Source organism: Plectropomus leopardus, chromosome 6, assembly GCF_008729295.1.
Source record: "Plectropomus leopardus isolate mb chromosome 6, YSFRI_Pleo_2.0, whole genome shotgun sequence".
In the NCBI taxonomy this organism is placed as follows: Eukaryota; Metazoa; Chordata; class Actinopteri; order Perciformes; family Serranidae; genus Plectropomus; species Plectropomus leopardus.
The window spans coordinates 14,635,107-14,651,825 of NC_056468.1; the positions used below are offsets into that span (position 1 = coordinate 14,635,107).

The 16,719-nt window shown below is 42.2% G+C and overlaps 1 protein-coding gene across 1 annotated transcript in view; it reads left to right on the forward strand.

The window, feature by feature from the left end:
* adgrv1 (adhesion G protein-coupled receptor V1) overlaps window positions 1–16,719 on the forward strand; it is a 112,795-nt gene that overhangs the window by 23,832 nt on the left and 72,244 nt on the right. The window contains exons 27-64 of the mRNA XM_042489006.1: window positions 364–503; window positions 671–1,036; window positions 1,195–1,438; window positions 1,550–1,765; window positions 1,864–2,079; window positions 2,170–2,414; window positions 2,523–2,704; window positions 2,850–3,348; window positions 3,455–3,764; window positions 3,898–4,107; window positions 4,474–4,604; window positions 4,825–4,924; window positions 5,043–5,222; window positions 5,339–5,502; window positions 6,234–6,321; window positions 7,339–7,417; window positions 7,507–7,645; window positions 7,954–8,095; window positions 8,482–8,747; window positions 8,947–9,122; window positions 9,295–9,422; window positions 9,567–9,748; window positions 9,884–10,030; window positions 10,150–10,230; window positions 10,397–10,661; window positions 11,342–11,464; window positions 11,563–11,785; window positions 11,919–12,123; window positions 12,850–12,996; window positions 13,131–13,386; window positions 13,945–14,147; window positions 14,663–14,839; window positions 15,044–15,226; window positions 15,362–15,541; window positions 15,768–15,932; window positions 16,105–16,225; window positions 16,336–16,459; window positions 16,579–16,717. Of these exons, the coding sequence (XP_042344940.1) occupies window positions 364–503; window positions 671–1,036; window positions 1,195–1,438; window positions 1,550–1,765; window positions 1,864–2,079; window positions 2,170–2,414; window positions 2,523–2,704; window positions 2,850–3,348; window positions 3,455–3,764; window positions 3,898–4,107; window positions 4,474–4,604; window positions 4,825–4,924; window positions 5,043–5,222; window positions 5,339–5,502; window positions 6,234–6,321; window positions 7,339–7,417; window positions 7,507–7,645; window positions 7,954–8,095; window positions 8,482–8,747; window positions 8,947–9,122; window positions 9,295–9,422; window positions 9,567–9,748; window positions 9,884–10,030; window positions 10,150–10,230; window positions 10,397–10,661; window positions 11,342–11,464; window positions 11,563–11,785; window positions 11,919–12,123; window positions 12,850–12,996; window positions 13,131–13,386; window positions 13,945–14,147; window positions 14,663–14,839; window positions 15,044–15,226; window positions 15,362–15,541; window positions 15,768–15,932; window positions 16,105–16,225; window positions 16,336–16,459; window positions 16,579–16,717 (7,142 nt within the window). The remainder of the gene's footprint in view (window positions 1–363; window positions 504–670; window positions 1,037–1,194; window positions 1,439–1,549; window positions 1,766–1,863; window positions 2,080–2,169; window positions 2,415–2,522; window positions 2,705–2,849; window positions 3,349–3,454; window positions 3,765–3,897; window positions 4,108–4,473; window positions 4,605–4,824; window positions 4,925–5,042; window positions 5,223–5,338; window positions 5,503–6,233; window positions 6,322–7,338; window positions 7,418–7,506; window positions 7,646–7,953; window positions 8,096–8,481; window positions 8,748–8,946; window positions 9,123–9,294; window positions 9,423–9,566; window positions 9,749–9,883; window positions 10,031–10,149; window positions 10,231–10,396; window positions 10,662–11,341; window positions 11,465–11,562; window positions 11,786–11,918; window positions 12,124–12,849; window positions 12,997–13,130; window positions 13,387–13,944; window positions 14,148–14,662; window positions 14,840–15,043; window positions 15,227–15,361; window positions 15,542–15,767; window positions 15,933–16,104; window positions 16,226–16,335; window positions 16,460–16,578; window positions 16,718–16,719) is intronic.

The following is a 16,719-nucleotide window of genomic DNA, read 5'->3' on the forward strand; positions in this document are numbered from 1 at the left end:
GTGTCCAATTGTGTGTGTTATTTACATTGTACTGTGAGAAGTACCCAAGGAGAGAGATGTGGGAAAAGCAAATAGCCTTTCACGGGCAGAAGGGGTAAGTGGCTGACACAAATTGTCAGAGACCTCAGTGTTTTTTACAAACTACGGGCAGCTGTCATTTCAGTCTGATGCTCTTGACCATAGTATCACTATTTAGTAGCAAGAAGGTGCTATGCTGCTATTTCTATCAAATCACCAACTTGGTTAACTAAAACATGATACTCACACTTGCCTTCCCTCCTCCATTGGGTACTTTTCATTTACTTTGAAATAAAACAAATGTATTGCTAAAAAGTAACACAGATTCTGGTATTTTGTGTATAGCCAACTTGGGAGTTGCGTCCCGCATCACCGTGACCATTGCTGCTTCTGATGATGCCCATGGAGTGTTTCAGTTCAGTCCTGAATCCCGGTCTGTTAACGGGACAGAACCTGAGGATGGACGCAGCTCTGTGGTCCTGCAGGTTAGTGTAATACATACTTTAAAAATAGCAGGCACACAGCAAGACTTAAGATTGATGCTTTTTTCGTTTTTGCATTATCAAGTTAAGATGTTGATACTGTCTGATTTAAAAAAAGAAAAATCTATGTATGGTTAGGTGTTGTTCATCATTATGCTGTTTTCTCCCAGGTGGAACGGTCCTTTGGTGACCTCTCCAATGTAACTGTGTACTGGGAGGCTGATCCCAGTTCCGAGGGGGAGCTCCTCAGCAGATCTGGGAACATCACTTTTGGTGTAGGTCAGACATCGGAGAACATCATCATCAAAGTGGCTGAGGATGAGATCCCTGAGTTGGACAAGAGTTTCAACGTGTCCTTGGTTAACGTCTCCCACGGTCGTCTTGGTGCTCAGACATCTGCTACTTTGACGGTGCTTGCCAGCGACAATCCTTATGGTGTTTTTGTATTCGACAACATAACAAGTTCTGTTCGACTTCCTGAGGCTGATTCAACTGTCTCCCTCACCATCCTGCGACAGAGAGGCCTGATGGGTCAGGTGTGTCTCACTGTAGAAGATTTAGAAACCGTATAGGAAGTAGAAAAATGAACACAGTCGATTCTTTGACTTAATAAATAAACAATCCAGAATGATGATTGTCCACATGTGGTGGATTTACCAAAATATAAGGTATTTTCTATTTTTATTTTGTCTAGGTGCAAGTCATGTATGGGACACTAAAGGAGGCTGATCCAGAACCTTACAGGACCCCTGGGGTGGGCCGAGCCACTGAGGGGCGAGATTTTGTTCCCCTCCTGGATTCTGTTGTGTTCTTGGCCAATCAGAGTGAAGCAAACATCACCCTCCGAGTGCTGGATGATGAGGATCCTGAAAGAGACGAATCAGTGTTTGTGAAGTTGATCAGTGTGCAACTCATCGAAGGAGAGCAGGAGAGGCTCAGTAAGATCCTGACACTCCCACTCAGGGGGAAATTTCACCAGTGATATTCATTTAAGACATAATGATCGAGAATGATAAATTAATGATATTTCCTCTTACTTTTCCTTCCAGTTTCCAATTCCCCTTCTCTGGGTCCCAAGACTGAAGTTGTGGCCCAGGTGATAGTCGAGGCCAGCGACGATGCTTTTGGAGTCCTCCAGCTTTCGGCTTCTGCTGTCAGCGTAGCTGAACACTACGTTGGGCCCATAATAAATGTTACACGGGTTGGGGGGATTTTTGCTGACGTATCTGTCAAGTTCCAAGCAGTGCCTTTGACCGCTAGAGTCAGTAAGTGTCATGCATGGAGCATGGATTTAAATCTTTCTCAATGATTTGTGTTTGAGTAGGCAGGCCATGTCCACATGTGTGTGCATGTAAACCAACAGGTGAAGACTACAGTGTAGCCTCTACTGATGTGGTCCTCCTAGAGGGGGAATCCAGTAAATCTGTGCCCATCTATGTCATCAACGATTTGGTCCCTGAGCTGGAGGAGACCTTTCGCATCGAGCTGATCAACCAGACCACCGGAGGAGCTCTCCTGGGGGAGCTCACACGTGCCATCATCACCATATTGCCTTCTGATGACCCTTTTGGTGCCTTTGGTTAGTAGACCTTCTCCAGGATGTGTTTCAATCTTTTCATCTTATTCTGGGCAGTCTCTTAAAGAAGTTCTTGATTTTATTTCTGCCTAGTCTTCCAAGCTGTTCCAGTTACCATCGAGGAGCCAGGGTCTAACTCCATTGAGGTCACGTTGCCGATAGTGCGTAATGCTGGTACTATTGGCACAGTGGTAGTCCAGTGGCAGGCCACTGTCAATGGTAAACTAGCAGTGGGGGACATCAGACCCACATCGGGAGAGGTGAGATTTGCTCCTGGAGAGACCATGAAGACGCTTCGAGTGGAAATTTTAGCTGACGATGTACCTGAAATCACTGAGGTAAAAAGCTGACATTGAAAATGTGTATTACGTGAAATAATGCATCTCTTGAAATAGTTTACATTATTTTAGTCACAATTCTTATTACACTCCTTCTGTATTTTATAGATAATTAAGGTAGAGCTTATTGGTGCCAGCAATGGAGGAAGCCTCGGAGCGGATACATCAGTTGACATAATAGTGCCTGACAATGACAACCCATATGGGACAGTCTACTTTGAACAGTCTGTTTACCGCCTTCAGGAGCCACTGGAGGGAGTTTACAGGGCCAATATTACTGTCCGAAGAAGGTGCTTTTAATTGTTGATTTCTTCTGGAATAATAAAAATAATAATTAATTATTTCATGTTATTTTTTATGCACTGCTTTTCACATTAAACCTTCACTTTCCTGTCTGTTGTCTATTCTCTATCATCCACATTGCCTTTATTCCAGAGGTGGCCACTTTGGTCGCTTGGAGATTGTGTACAGCACCTCTGAGATTGACATTGTTAGCTTGGCCCAGGCTGACGGCCAGGACCTGCTGATGTACTACGACCTCCCAAAACCAGGCGTTCCATCCAGTGCCTCCCTCAGGACTTTCAACATCACTGGTCAGGGAGACCCCCTGGCTGCATGTGCTGCTGCCTGTCTGAGAGAGCATGCCTGCCAGGCCTTCTCTCTGTCGTCAGGGGAGACCTCTCCATCCTGCACTTGGGTGACTTCGGGGGCTGACCAGCTGACTGCTAAATCTCAGATTATGACTCATGTAAAAAACATTACTGCAGCTGCTGTCCTGTTCAGTGCCCAGGCTGTGGCAGGGAGTGATTACACCCCTGTGACGGCTCAAAGTGCCTTCATGGAAGATGGGTACGAGGTCGCCAACCTCACAGTCCCAATCTTGACTGATAAATTCCCTGAAATGGACGAGAGCTTCTCCATACAGATCTTAAAGGTAAAACCCAATCAAGCCTTGCTCTATGTATGGTTTAATTTTTTTTAACATTCCTTCTATTTTAACTGTCTAACAAATAAAATGTATTACAATTTGATGTTTAAAGGTAGAGCTGATAAATCTGACTGTGGCTAAGAAGAACCTGCCCTCGATTGGCCAGCCAGATGAAGCAGTGGTCACTATCGGGATGAATGGAGATGCATTTGGTGTATTTTTGATATATAGCCTCAGTCCCAACACAACCAATGAGGGGCTCTATCTAGAGGTCCGAGAGGAGCCGGCTGTTGTGGTGCCTCTTGTTATAGAGAGGAGAGGAGGGAATCTGGGCACTGTCACCGTGGAGTGGAGGTTTGTTGGAGGAAAAGCCACACCAGATGCTGACTTCACTGGGACTGGAGGAACTCTGGTCTTTGATGGTATGTGGATCACTCACTGATGTAGTATGCAGTTTTATAGTTCTCTATCAAGAATTTTGTAAAAAAAAAAAAAAATCTTTGAAATGACGTCCTATTAAACAGCTTGTGTGTACTTTATCCTCTCTGCCACCAGGTGATCTAAAGAAGACAATAGAGATAGTAATTAAAGATGATATTGAGCCAGAGGACACAGAGAGCCTCCTGATTGGTCTTGTTAATACAGAAGGAGGAAGTCGGATCCTGCCCAGCTCTGACACTGTAACCATAGTGATACTGGCTAACGATAATGTGGCCGGGATTGTAGGATTCCATCCAGCCTCACGTTCTGTCATCGCCAGAGAAGGTGGGTGGCTGTTTTTGATGATTTGCGAGTGTGTTTGGATTTTTCAGTCTGTCCAAGCACAATATCACTTGCAAACTTTAAATCCTAAATACTTTCCACTGTCACCAGAGATGAGTCCTAATTATGTATGAGTGTAAACGTGAATGAATGCACTCATAGTACTAGCAGCATGTAGCAACAGGTGGGCTCTGTGCTTGTCTGTCATTATCTTGAAATTATGTATGCATGAGCGGTTTAACTCTCCCAGAGTGTAATGCATACAAGTAGAGACCTTGAGTTTCCTCTCCTGGCATCTACATTAAAAGAAAAACAGTCCATAAATGTATCTGTCACTACAAACCTATACTTGAACATTTCATGTTACAGGTGAGAGACTGTCCTTGTTAGTGTTGAGAACACCTCCAGGACTGGGTAATGTCACAGTGGATTGGACTGTACAGGGGCCCCTTGTACACCGGACCTTCACTAAAACCTCAGGGACACTTTTCTTTACTGAGGTAAACACTAGATGAGGATCACTGAAAATATTTACTTATTGTGGGATTAAACACATTTGTTGCACAGTATGTGCCATGCAGACGTCAGCACGTTATTATTGTTGTTCTTCTGTAAGGGCGGCTGAAGGTATCAAATGCAGAGTTTATAGGATCAACTAAAAAAAGGCAAAACTGAATTGTCTCCAGCTGTAATTATGTATTTGGGATGTGTCTCTTTCAGGGAGAACTAAATGGCACCATAGTCCTGCAGCTTCTTGAGGATGCCACACCAGAGGACAAGGATGAATACAAAGTTTCCTTGTCGAACATACAAACGTTCGGTAATGCATCTCCTCCTACTACCTCTGTTGTTGATTAGTATGCATGAAAAAACAAATACCTAAAAATATCTTGTGTCAGATTCTCTTATTGTTTAACTTTTCCATAACATCCGCACAGGTGTTGTGGTGACAGGCCATGCTGCTCTGGATGTTCAGGGCAGTGAGGCGGTGCTTACTGTGGACACCAGTGATGAGCCCTATGGGCTGCTGACCATCGCCCCGTCATCTCTTAGGGTGACCACAGAGGAGCGGGACCGAACCTTAAACGTCTACGTCAACAGAGAGTTTGGTGCCTCAGGTTAGTGGGCCAAGTGTGGACACAAAAACCTCTATGAAATAAATGGGTTCCCTTTTAGTTATGTCAGTCCAATTATTACGTTGAAGCTGATACAATTCCTAAATGTTTGTGTACAGGAGCAGTGAATATCACCTACGAGGTTATAAGAGGTTCTCTACAAGACATGTCCCAGCTGGAGGGTGCTCTTGCTGACCCGGGACAAGACTTTGTCTCTGGTACTGGTTCTGTAATCCTTCAAGATGGACAGACTTCTGTCGCCATCCCAGTCACCATACTGGAGGTAAAGACCTTCACTGTTCTCCATTTTTTTATTTGTCCTTTATCAAACTAGTTACCTGTTTTAGTTGGTCAGCCCAGACTGTTTTTTAACACACTATTGTTCCATATGACTTTCAGTGTGCCCCATGAATTTTTTTTTTTTGTTTTACTCCTGTCTGATTGCTTCAGGGTGTGCCTGCAACATTTGTGGGATTACAGTGTTGACTTGTTTCAACAAAATGACAAAATTAATATTTTACCTTAGCTCCTGTAAGCTCTTGTTCTCTTTCTTACATAAGCTTTAAGTCTGTGAAGCAGATTTGCATGAGTGTGGTATTTAAATTATTTAATTAATAGTCATTGAAATACAGAGGACCATATCTTTGGAACAACTTAATTCCATCACTGCAATCTACATTTACAGTACATTATCGTTACTCAGAAAACATCTCAAAAAAGGACTCTAATTTTTTTTAAAGATTTACAACACTTCATTGATTCCCTTGTATCTCAGCTTATTTATAATTTGTTTATTTCTTTCATTTTGTGTCACTTCTCGGTCTTAATCAATTATGCAGTCTTTATTATTTTTTAATGTATGTTTCTTGTCATTTAATAGATATCTTAATTTTTGGCTTCTAACCTCTCCCGCACAATGTTCAAACTTTTTTAAAATTCTTACTTTTTATACACATGTATGTGCAAATAAACTAAACTGAACTTAAACCTTTTTATATGCATTTGTTTCATTAGGATGACATCCCTGAGTTGCAGGAGTTCTTTCTGGTCAACATAACATCAGCAGTACTCATCACGACTCTTGCCATTGCTCCCCAACTGGGTATGTACCAAAGTCGTAACTAAATTTATTTCATCACCTTTGGCCATCATTCTTCAATTACAGTGTCAAATTACATGTAGAATTCCTTGATGATTTCTGTCAGTGTTTCTGTGTTTGTTTTACCTTTTTCTGATGCATTTTGCATTTGTAATTGTAATTTTATGAGATCACTCTATTTCTTTTCTGTTTATTATTTCTCATCATTTCCTCTGTGTGAGTAGAGGTTGTGTATTGCACATTGCCAGGTAAAAAACAAATTCATATGTTCACAAGCTTTGCCTAAAATGCCATGTAGTTTGATGCACAGTGCTCCTGTATGCTACATTAAAGTAAAACTTTGCAGCTGACTGTCAAAATGCACCATGTAAGAGCTTGGTAGTTACTGCTACTGCTTTTGCATAATCCAGACCACAGTCCAATTTATGAATGAGTAACTTTAGAAAGTGATGAGTAGACAGAATACTATGGGCACAGCAGTAGCCTCCCAGAATACGATGGGCCTTGTGCGTTGAGACGCACAGTAAACACACAGCCGCTCTTTTGGCAGCAGTCATTATGTGGCTTGGATGGTGAGATTGATGCTTTCCATGATTGAGGAAGCCTGGGGATTTGGTGGGAGCCGAGTAGCACTGTGTGGTGACGAGAGAGAAAGCCAAACTAAACCCGTAGCTGGCCTCCCAGTGTTTTGGCCATAGAGTGAATGGGAGAAGACTATTCAGGGGGTCATAAATCAGTCCACCCAAAAGACTTGGCTGCTCAGCCTTCAAGCCACTTACAGGAGACGCTTCTTAGCTGTAATCCTCTGCTCAAATGTGCCATGACGGGAGTTAGATCCTCTGCAGTTTCCTCTTGCGCATCTTGCTGTTGGTGCTTGCACTGTAGTTACAGCCCTGAAGTCAGCACTGACATCAATGCTTTTCAATACTTTTTCAATACTATTTTACTACAGTCATCAAGAGGAACTGACAGTCTTAAACTCATAATATGTTTCCTCTTTGTATGATTTTATTTCCCCAGACACACAGGATTTGGTGGCAGAGGTTAGCATTGCTGCTAATGACGGAATTAGAGGAGTCATTGAATGGACAAACACCATGTAAGAAATGCACCCAAAATAACACATTTTGATGTTGATTTATACATGCTGTTATTGTTTTTCTCATCCAAATATGCTCTGGTTTGCAGGTTTGAAGTGAATGAAACAACAGGGGTATTGACTCTGGTGGCCTACAGGAACAAGGGGACGTATGGAAATGTCTCTCTCTTCTTCTATGCTCAGAACCTTGAAGCTCAACAGGGATTGGACTATAACACCAGTGACACGGTCAGCCAAACACCATATTATTCAAACAGTACTCACAAAATTGCAGATACACATACACATAATTACACAGCACATCATATAATACTTGTAGTAGCATGAATGTCCAGAGAGGCCAAGTTAAGAGCAACTCGACTTCTCAGATTTGAAGAAGATAAACTGGAGAAGCCTTTTGGGATGAGAGCTAAAATGTTTTTCTACCAAGTTGCCATTTGGCCCCTCAAGATATACCATAACCTGGATGACTGAAAGTCTGCGCAGATATTGAGTATAGTCAAGGGTTCAAACTGAAATGTCCTCTGTTCATACAGATGCTCCATTTTGTTGATGGCGAAAGGCACAAGTTCGTAGAAGTGCAGATCATCGATGATGCTATTCCAGAGGGAGCTGAGAGATTCCAGCTCATCCTCTCAGAGCCTTCGCCTGGTCTGGAGCTGGGTACCAATACCACAGGTAGAGACAGGGGCACAATAGAATAAAAAAGAATGTCAATGTCAGAAATGTCAGGGGAAGTGCAACATAAACGTCTAGTGCATATTTGTTAAAATGTGCAATACATAATGTGCAATTCATGAGACTTTGTAGTGATATGGGTTAAGTGAGAGATAGAAGAGGTCTTCTACTTAGAAAATACTCGTTTCTGATTGGCTGGCAGATTTTAGAGGATTTGTATAATTTTTAAAATCTTATACAAGACACCAAAGATTTTCCAGTGAGCAGTTATTGTACTGTAACACTATTAGTATTATAAAACTACTGTTTAGATTAATTTATGACTGATTGATTCTCGTCTGACCTAACTGTACATGACTATGATGTTATCTTCTGTTTTCTGATAGCGACCGTGAATATCCTGGCTAGTGACGATGGACATGGTGTCATTTCCTTTAACACCAGCGAACATTTCTTATTGAAGGAGCCCACGTCTGTGTCTGGGCTGAGTGAAAGCGTGGCCACCCTTTACGTGGTTCGTAATCCCGAGGAAGGCACATTTGGCACAGTAACTGTTCAGTTTACCATCACTGACGCGAACGGCAGTCTAGCAGAGGATGATTTGATGCCAGCACAAGGGTTTGTGGTGCTAGAGGATGGAGTCAGATTTAAGGTAAGGGAAAGATTTTTACTGGTTTTAAAATGTAAACACATACATAAAAAAATATTGTTTAAGACCTCTTTTTCTTTTCTTTTGCACTAAAAGCTGTAAAATTTTACTGTATCGTGCATTTAAGTAGTCAATTTTCACTTGTTTTAAATATTAATGTGAACACTTTTTATGATTGAAACAACATATTCATTTTTTTCAGATGCTGGAGGTCTGGGCAGTACTGGATGCTGAGCCTGAAGTGAATGAAACCTTCACAATAACCCTGTCCAGCCCAACAGGAGGTGCACGTCTGGGTGACCAACTCCAAACTCTAATCACTGTCCTGGAGAACCTGGCTCCTTCTGGCTTGTTCCGTATTGGGCCGACAATCAACAGGTCTCAATCGAGTTGCATCAAACGATCTGAAACTTAGCATATCCTAGAGACTTGCAGTATATGCTGTTATATGTACATGTTGCTGTAAAAATGTGTAAAAATACATCAGAGCTAAAATGCAAAGTCTTGTGCAAAAACGTGTTGTCTTACTCAGTGTTTGTTTTCGTTACAGAACTAACACAGAGGTGGTTGCTGATGAAGGCAGCAGGGCAGTCTTTCTCACCGTGTCTCGCAGTAATGGCCTGGAGTCAGCTGTCAGTGTGGAGTGGGAGACGCAGTCTGACACAGCTGTTGCCTCCGGTGAGACCGTTAAATGCCTTAATTCAAAGTTACCAAACTTCCTGAACATTTGTAAATGCCCCTCTTGTCTTCTGTGGTTCATTTAATCCAATGTTTCTTTCAATAAGCAACCATGATTCTTTTTTTTTTCATTTTTTCTTCTAGAGGGTCACCTCTCTGTGATGGGTGTGTACCAGAGCTTTGAAGACAACCCCACCTCTTCTTGGTGCTCCCTTCCCGAAGGCTCTTCCTTCCTGGCTATGAGGCTGGATAGGAAGCCCATTGTTGGATCATCCCATACTTTGGCCACTCTTTATCAGTGGCAGGGTGTTTTTGTGCCAGTAGAGGTAGGCTAATGATCCCTCAACCATCACATGATGTTTCTACATACTAAAACATCTATTGGAACTGGAGCAGTGAGCCACAACAAAAGCTAATCACATCATAAGCATAAAAATCTGCATGTCTTTTGGTCATTACAGTCTGTTAGGATTCAGAACCCCAGCTCTTGTGTGGGGTTTGCAGTGAATGGCTCTACCTACATAGGCATTACACATAGTGGCCCTCCCTTCTCTCCTGCTGCCAACCTCAGCATCTTCAAATTGCAGAAGGACCTCAATATCACATTGGTATGTATATAAACGCAGTCATTGTACAGCATTGCTATTTCATTATTGTATGTTGCCATAACTCAGTGGAATTGTCTCTTATTTTCTTCATGTAATTTGTATCAATCTGATTCCTTTAGGAACAAACTCTAGGTGTTGAAGCTCTTGATGTGAAACACTTCTCAGCTGAAGGCAGAGACTATCTGATAGCATCAAGCCAGGTGAGGCTGACTGTCCCACTGTTCAGACAGATCTCTGATTGTTTATACTTTGTTTTGATTGTTTGATTGTTTATGTCAGAATCATTAAAACAGGCAAATGCTCTTCAATGGAGGAATTTTCAACCCTGTAAGACTAAAATCAGGTTTTGTTTGTTCCATGCTACAGATTTTTGTTTGGACCGCAGGCTCCTTCACTCTCCTTCAGACTCTTGACTTCGAACAAGACATCCTCACTGTAGCTCCATTCACTCGTGCAGATTTTCCCTACCTGTTAGTGTGCATTGACAGGCAGACCGTCAGCTGCCTTCTGCTTCAGAGGACCAATGGAAGATTTCAGAATCCGCAGCCTCTCCAACTCACTGGCAGAGCCATTCAGGTGGAGGCGATCAACACCAGAGCAGAGGACACTCTGCTGTTGGTTGTCATTGAAGGTGACCCGTTTTGCTGTTTTTCTTGCTCATTTAAGTAAATCTTGTCAATAACTTTTTATTTGAACATAAGTGAACGGGTGCAAAGCTGGTAAATTGAAAATATATGAGCCTGTTTATTTCAAAGGACTGTGGTGCAGAGATTATATATTTAAAAATGGCCTAGAATAGGAGTCAAGTGTATGCTTAGAGGATGGTTGTGTTTTGCAATAATGAGATGCTGTTTTCTGTGGTTGTACTTTCAGTGTACTTTCTAGTGGATTTTGCAGCGGTTAAATGTTGGTTAGGGTAGTACAAACAAATCGGTGATACTTTAGAAGGCACACAGAAACTATGTGTCTTTTACAGACAAAACAGCCTTGTTCTGTTTTCTCAACTACAATGACAAAATTCGCAGTGTACACCACATCATGTATTTATACTACACTCTGTATATTTTGATGAGACATAATCCCTCTGACTCTGCAAAAAGTGGTGAGTTTTCTTGGTTCAGACCTGTTGTGGGTTTACGGGAAAGGCCTCAGTGTGGAGCAGAGCAGAGCCACAGAGGGACTCAGAGGTTGTAATTTGTCAGTCTTGGGTGTGTCAGTCAAACCAGTCCTTACTTTACATAAACATGCTATTCTAGCATGAAAGCATGTCAACCAGAATGTGTTTCTGTGCATTCCTGTATCTTTCTCCAGGTCTCTCTCCATCCTGTGAGGTGTTTCTGTGGAGCTCGGGGCAGCCTTCACCGCAGCTTTATCAATCCATTCCTCATCCAGGCCTCACATTTGTTCACCCCTTCACAGCTCCTTCCGGGATCAGTAAGCACACATTTCTTAAACTGCTTTGTTTGACACTCTCATCCACAATTGTGCTATGAAAAACAATTAACCTTATCAATGTTTTTTTCCCCTTAAAGCTTATGTCCTGCTAGCTGGAAGAAATGGCTCATCGTTGTACTCCTGGAGGTCTGATGTTGACCTGCTTGCCATGATCCTGAGGGCCCCTCCAGCCATTAGCTTCCTCTCTCTCAAAGTCCCATCCCTAAACACCACCAAGACCCTCCTGGCTTCTTCTGAAGAGAATAGCTCCACTGTGTATGAATTCACCTCTGTCTCCAATCAGTCTGACTTCATACCCAGGTACCCAAAGTGGTTTTTAAAACTGCAGACAGGATAGTTTTTGCCCAGAAAAGCAAATCTTGCACAAGCAGTAATAAGACACAAAGAAAGTCACATAATTCACTATGTGTTTTCTTTATTTTCTTACATTCAGTTTCGGGGAGTTGTACTTTGCACCGGGTGACAGTGAGTTAGAGATAGCAGTCAACATCATAGATGATGACATCCCTGAGGAGCAAGAGCACTTCTATGTTAGCCTGAAGAATCCAAAGGGCGGGGCTGAGATTGGATTTGGTGGTCAGGTGACTGTCGTTGTGCCAACCAACGATGATGCCCATGGAGTCATCGGCTTTGCTCAGGTACACAGACAAAGATTTTATGTGGGTGTGTCCAATCAATGTTTATATCGTCAATTTAACCCTTTGTGTGCTATTTTGACCAAGAAAGCTGAGTTCTTCTGCTCTAGGAGCCGCGTCGGCTGTGCCTACATATATCAGGAGGTTTATGCACTAATACTTCTGCAAGCAACAAAATAAAAACACATAGTCTGAACTAGTTTTGATCCTAGATGGCACCACCTCATTATTATTTTTTTACATCGTTGGTGCATTACTGTTACACTTGCCCTGAGCATCCTTTGCACTCATATGTGTAGCTGCATTTTTGCTGTTGGAAACAAAACTAGCTTGCAGTACTAGCTAAGAGAAGAAGAAGAAGGAAGTTCTGTGTTTGAACAGCACTAGAGCGCACCCCTGGCTGCCCAGAGACAAAATACAACCAGTAGTTCTTCTTCCTTCCAACTACGTCACTGTCACGTCAAATGACAGAGCCCAATGTAAGAAGAAGGACAGATTTTGCAGCTGTGAACTGAGCTTTCTTAGTCAATATGACTACATTTACCATCAACACTGATTGGACATCAATATAGAAGATGGCAAATTTTCACTCTAAGCAGTCGTTGTGTCATGATCTTTTTCTTAACTTTCTGAGACCACATCACAAAAATAAATCATTTTAAGGGTATTTATGAAGCATTACCACAAGCTGATGTAACACATAAATGTATATTCACTACCTCTCTGTAGAATTCTCTGTCTGTGGAGGTGGAGGAGCTGCAGCAAAATAATCAAATTTCTCTCAGTGTGGAGAGAAAAAGAGGGACTTTTGGCAGACTGACTGTTCACTGGGCTGCTAGTGGCAGTCTGACAGACATTTACCCCACATCAGGAGTGGTGAGTAAACTTTGCCCTCCAATCATAATTAAGACTCATGACTGCACTGTATGTATGAAAATAATAAACAGTGACAAAATAATGTATCTTCATAAATGTGTGGATTCAAATAAAAATTTGTCTTGGTATCATAGGTAACGTTTTCAGAGGGCCAGTCGGTGGCCATCATCTCGCTGACTGTGATAGCAGATGGTGTCCCAGAGCTGACAGAGAGCGTCATCATCACTCTCATAGATGTCACCACCGTGGGGCTGCAGGACCTGCGACAGGCTGCAGTCATTGACAAGCAGCGGGCGCAAGCTCTACTCAGCATCCTACCAAATGGTTCTCCGTATGGGGTGATTGGATGGCATCTGGACTCCCAGTTCACACTAACACAAGAACCACAGAGTAAGAGTAGAATTTATGTCACAAGAAATGAATACATAAGATGTATGATGATTTGTCGGTGAATGTATGTTGTTACTGGATTATAGCGCAGAGGAGTCGTATTTTCTGTAATGAGTTTACATTATTTCTAACATATTCAAAGGTTTCCTTCAATTTTGGTCTCTCTTTATCCACGAAACAGTTGCTGTGAGTTAAGCTGTTTGCTGCATACCAATACCTCTTTTTTTGGAATGAGTTTCTTAAGTAGCTATTACAGTAATCACACTTTGAGATTTACCGTAAAGGAGATCTGCTTTGATTCCAGGATGTGAAGTAATTTAGGATTTGTCTTAATCTGTATGTTGGAGGCCAGCCCAAAGTGTCAGAGAAGTCCAAGAGGTGGAGCAACATACCTTTATACTGTCCTTCAAATATTATTTAACTTGAATTGATTGGATTGTTTCTATTTTAGGTTGTTATTGGCATCTGCCGTGACATGACAAATCTTTATAAATATGATTTCAGTGCTGTGTTTTAACATTGGTGTGTATGTACATTCCCTTTTCTCCCAACCTGCAGGGGATTCAGTCAACGTGACTCTCTCTATAGTAAGGGAGCAGGGCTCTTCAGGTGAGGTGGAAATCCATTACCAGACCAGCCCGGCCATGTACCAGCCCCCGTCTAACCAGGCTACTGCAGGACAAGACTACACCCCCAAAGACAACACCATCATCATGATAAATGGTGCTACTGTGGCCCTTGTCACTGTCACAATCCTACCGGTAAGGAAAGAGTATTAAGTTCATGTGTCTACTTAACATGTGAAACCAAGAAAGCAATTATAAAGAAAAAACTGAGAGCATTAAAATACAATCAATCTCCCATCAGAGATAAGAGATAATACATGTTCTTGCACAATCTCATCCACAATTTTATCATACACCTCCCACACACACGCCCATTCAGGCTGGTTATAGCAGACTGACTCCTGTTTCTGCCTTCAGGAGAAAACATACAGTGTAGTGTGACCAGCACTGTGACTGTCCAAAGATGAGCCTTTAAATGTCAGGCGTAGGCTGTTGCGAGAGGGATAAATGTAACACTTTCCCTCCTTTGTCTCCTGTTGTATGTATCCCGAAATAACCATTAACCTTCAATAAACTGTGCTTTCTCTCACCCTTTTTCCTTATTTTTTCCCCCACATTTGCACTTCTAATTATACATTTGTTTGGAAGATAGAAACAAGGATTTTATTTTTTCTGTTATTTAGTGTATATTTTCATCTGTGTATTCTAAGGATGACATCCCAGAGCTGGCAGAAAGTTTCCTGGTAAATATCACCAGTGTGGAGCTCATTGGAGGGTCAGTGGGAGCGGGCCAGCCCAGTGTGAAGAGGCCTGGTATGGAGGTCGCAGAGGTCACCATTCAGGAGAACGATGACCCTCGAGGGATTGTGCAGTTCAGTGTTTCTGAGGTTAGTGTAGAGTCATCTCTCTGAATTGGACATGAACATAAAAAGATGCATTAATTATACCAATATAAGAATTTATGTCTTTGATGAGGTGCTTAGAAACTTTATAGAAATTACTTCTTAACTGATAAAATATTGACGCATCTAAAAGACTAAATAGATTAATAACTTCTAATGATATTCAATCCTTATAATTGTTTTCGCCAGGATATCCCTGGAAGCATGCTGGCATATGAGTTACCACCACCAGACAACATCTTCCTTCTGTCAGTGGTGCGACTCGCTGGTACAACTGGAAGACTCGTCCTCTACTGGGAGGCTCAGCCAATCACAGCTGATCTTGATGATTTCAGCCCTACATCCGGGAACATCACCTTTCAAGATGGGGAGGCAAGTGGATATATTGTCCTTATTTGAAATGAACCCGCCTTTGATTTCACATCAAGCCGTGAAGTGAAGCTGTCCACAGGTTTTTATATGCAGCTTCCAGAGTTTCAGCTGGTGTTTCCCTTATCTAAATTTTAGAGCGAAGCCACGATTGCCATCACCATCTTGGATGACGAACAGGTTGAGACTTCTGAGACCTTCAGAGTGAATTTGCTGCGTGTGATTGGTGGTGCTCGCCTTGGAGATGCGACCTTTGTAACTATCAGCATTCCACCCAACGACTCACCCCTCGGGCGTTTTGGATTTCAGGAACTAGAAGTGAGTCTAAATGACAATCTGTATACTTAGGGACACTTTTTCCATCAACAGATTTGTGGTCCACCAGGACTTAATCAGACTTACCTTGCTTATATACTGAAATCCTTCTAATGTTACAGTGATCCTTAATTTATGTACAACTTCCTATTCTACAGAGTATGATTCATTTTCATTCATTTTACTTTTTAAATATAACAAATAACCATCTCACTCAATTCCGTCTTAGGTTATTATCAGTGAGCCAGAGTTTGTAGATGATCCTGCTGCTGTGGCGACACTAGCAGTGCTGCGTAGTTCGGGAGGTGAGGGCGCAGTAACTTTGAGGTGGCAGCTGGAAGACCAGGCTGCAGATGACCTCTCGCCTCTCAATGGCACTCTTGTCTTTACTGAGGTACAGTACAGTATGGGCTGTGTCACTGTCCAACCACAAATTGTTACATTACTATTTTAATTGAATTATTTAGTAGCCTGTAACAATAATATTGGGCATTATTTAATATTTTATGTATGTGTGCTGCAAATAGTGCATTGCTGAAGCCTGATATACTTTTCATGCTTTCCAGACTGACTCTGTTAAGACGTTTGTGATTAGAGCTGTTGCTGACACTGTGCTGGAAGGAGATGAGCATTTCACTGTCTGGCTGTTTCCAGCTGAGAGTGCTGCTGTCATTGATCCCTTAAATGGTTCGTATTAATGACAAAAACTCACACTATTTCCACTTTCGTGTTGCAGTAATCATATCCATCTTCCTCATCTGCCTTTCCTACCCCGGTCTCCTCATGTCCTCCTCTAGGCATGGCCACCATCACTATCAGGGCAGACAAGGCTGCCCTGGGGATCATTGGGATAGAGGAGTCCTCCAGGAACATCCTCATTGGAGAATCTCAGGGAGATTACAATGGTAGTGCAGTGGTCAGGTGAGATAACATCAAACTGTATCATGAATCTGGGATAACAGATTGAATTTCACTGCCTCTGTTTATTAATCAAGAATGTCATGTAAAAATCCTTGCGTATACTTGTGCGTATCCCACAGCCTTGTGCGAGGGCCAGGTGTGTTTGGGGAGGTCCAGGTGTACTGGAATATCACTCCAGCTGTGGTCTCTGAGTTTGAAGCTATCTCTGGCACTGTGACTATGAGAGACAGACAGTCTGCTGCCACCATTACTCTGAAGGT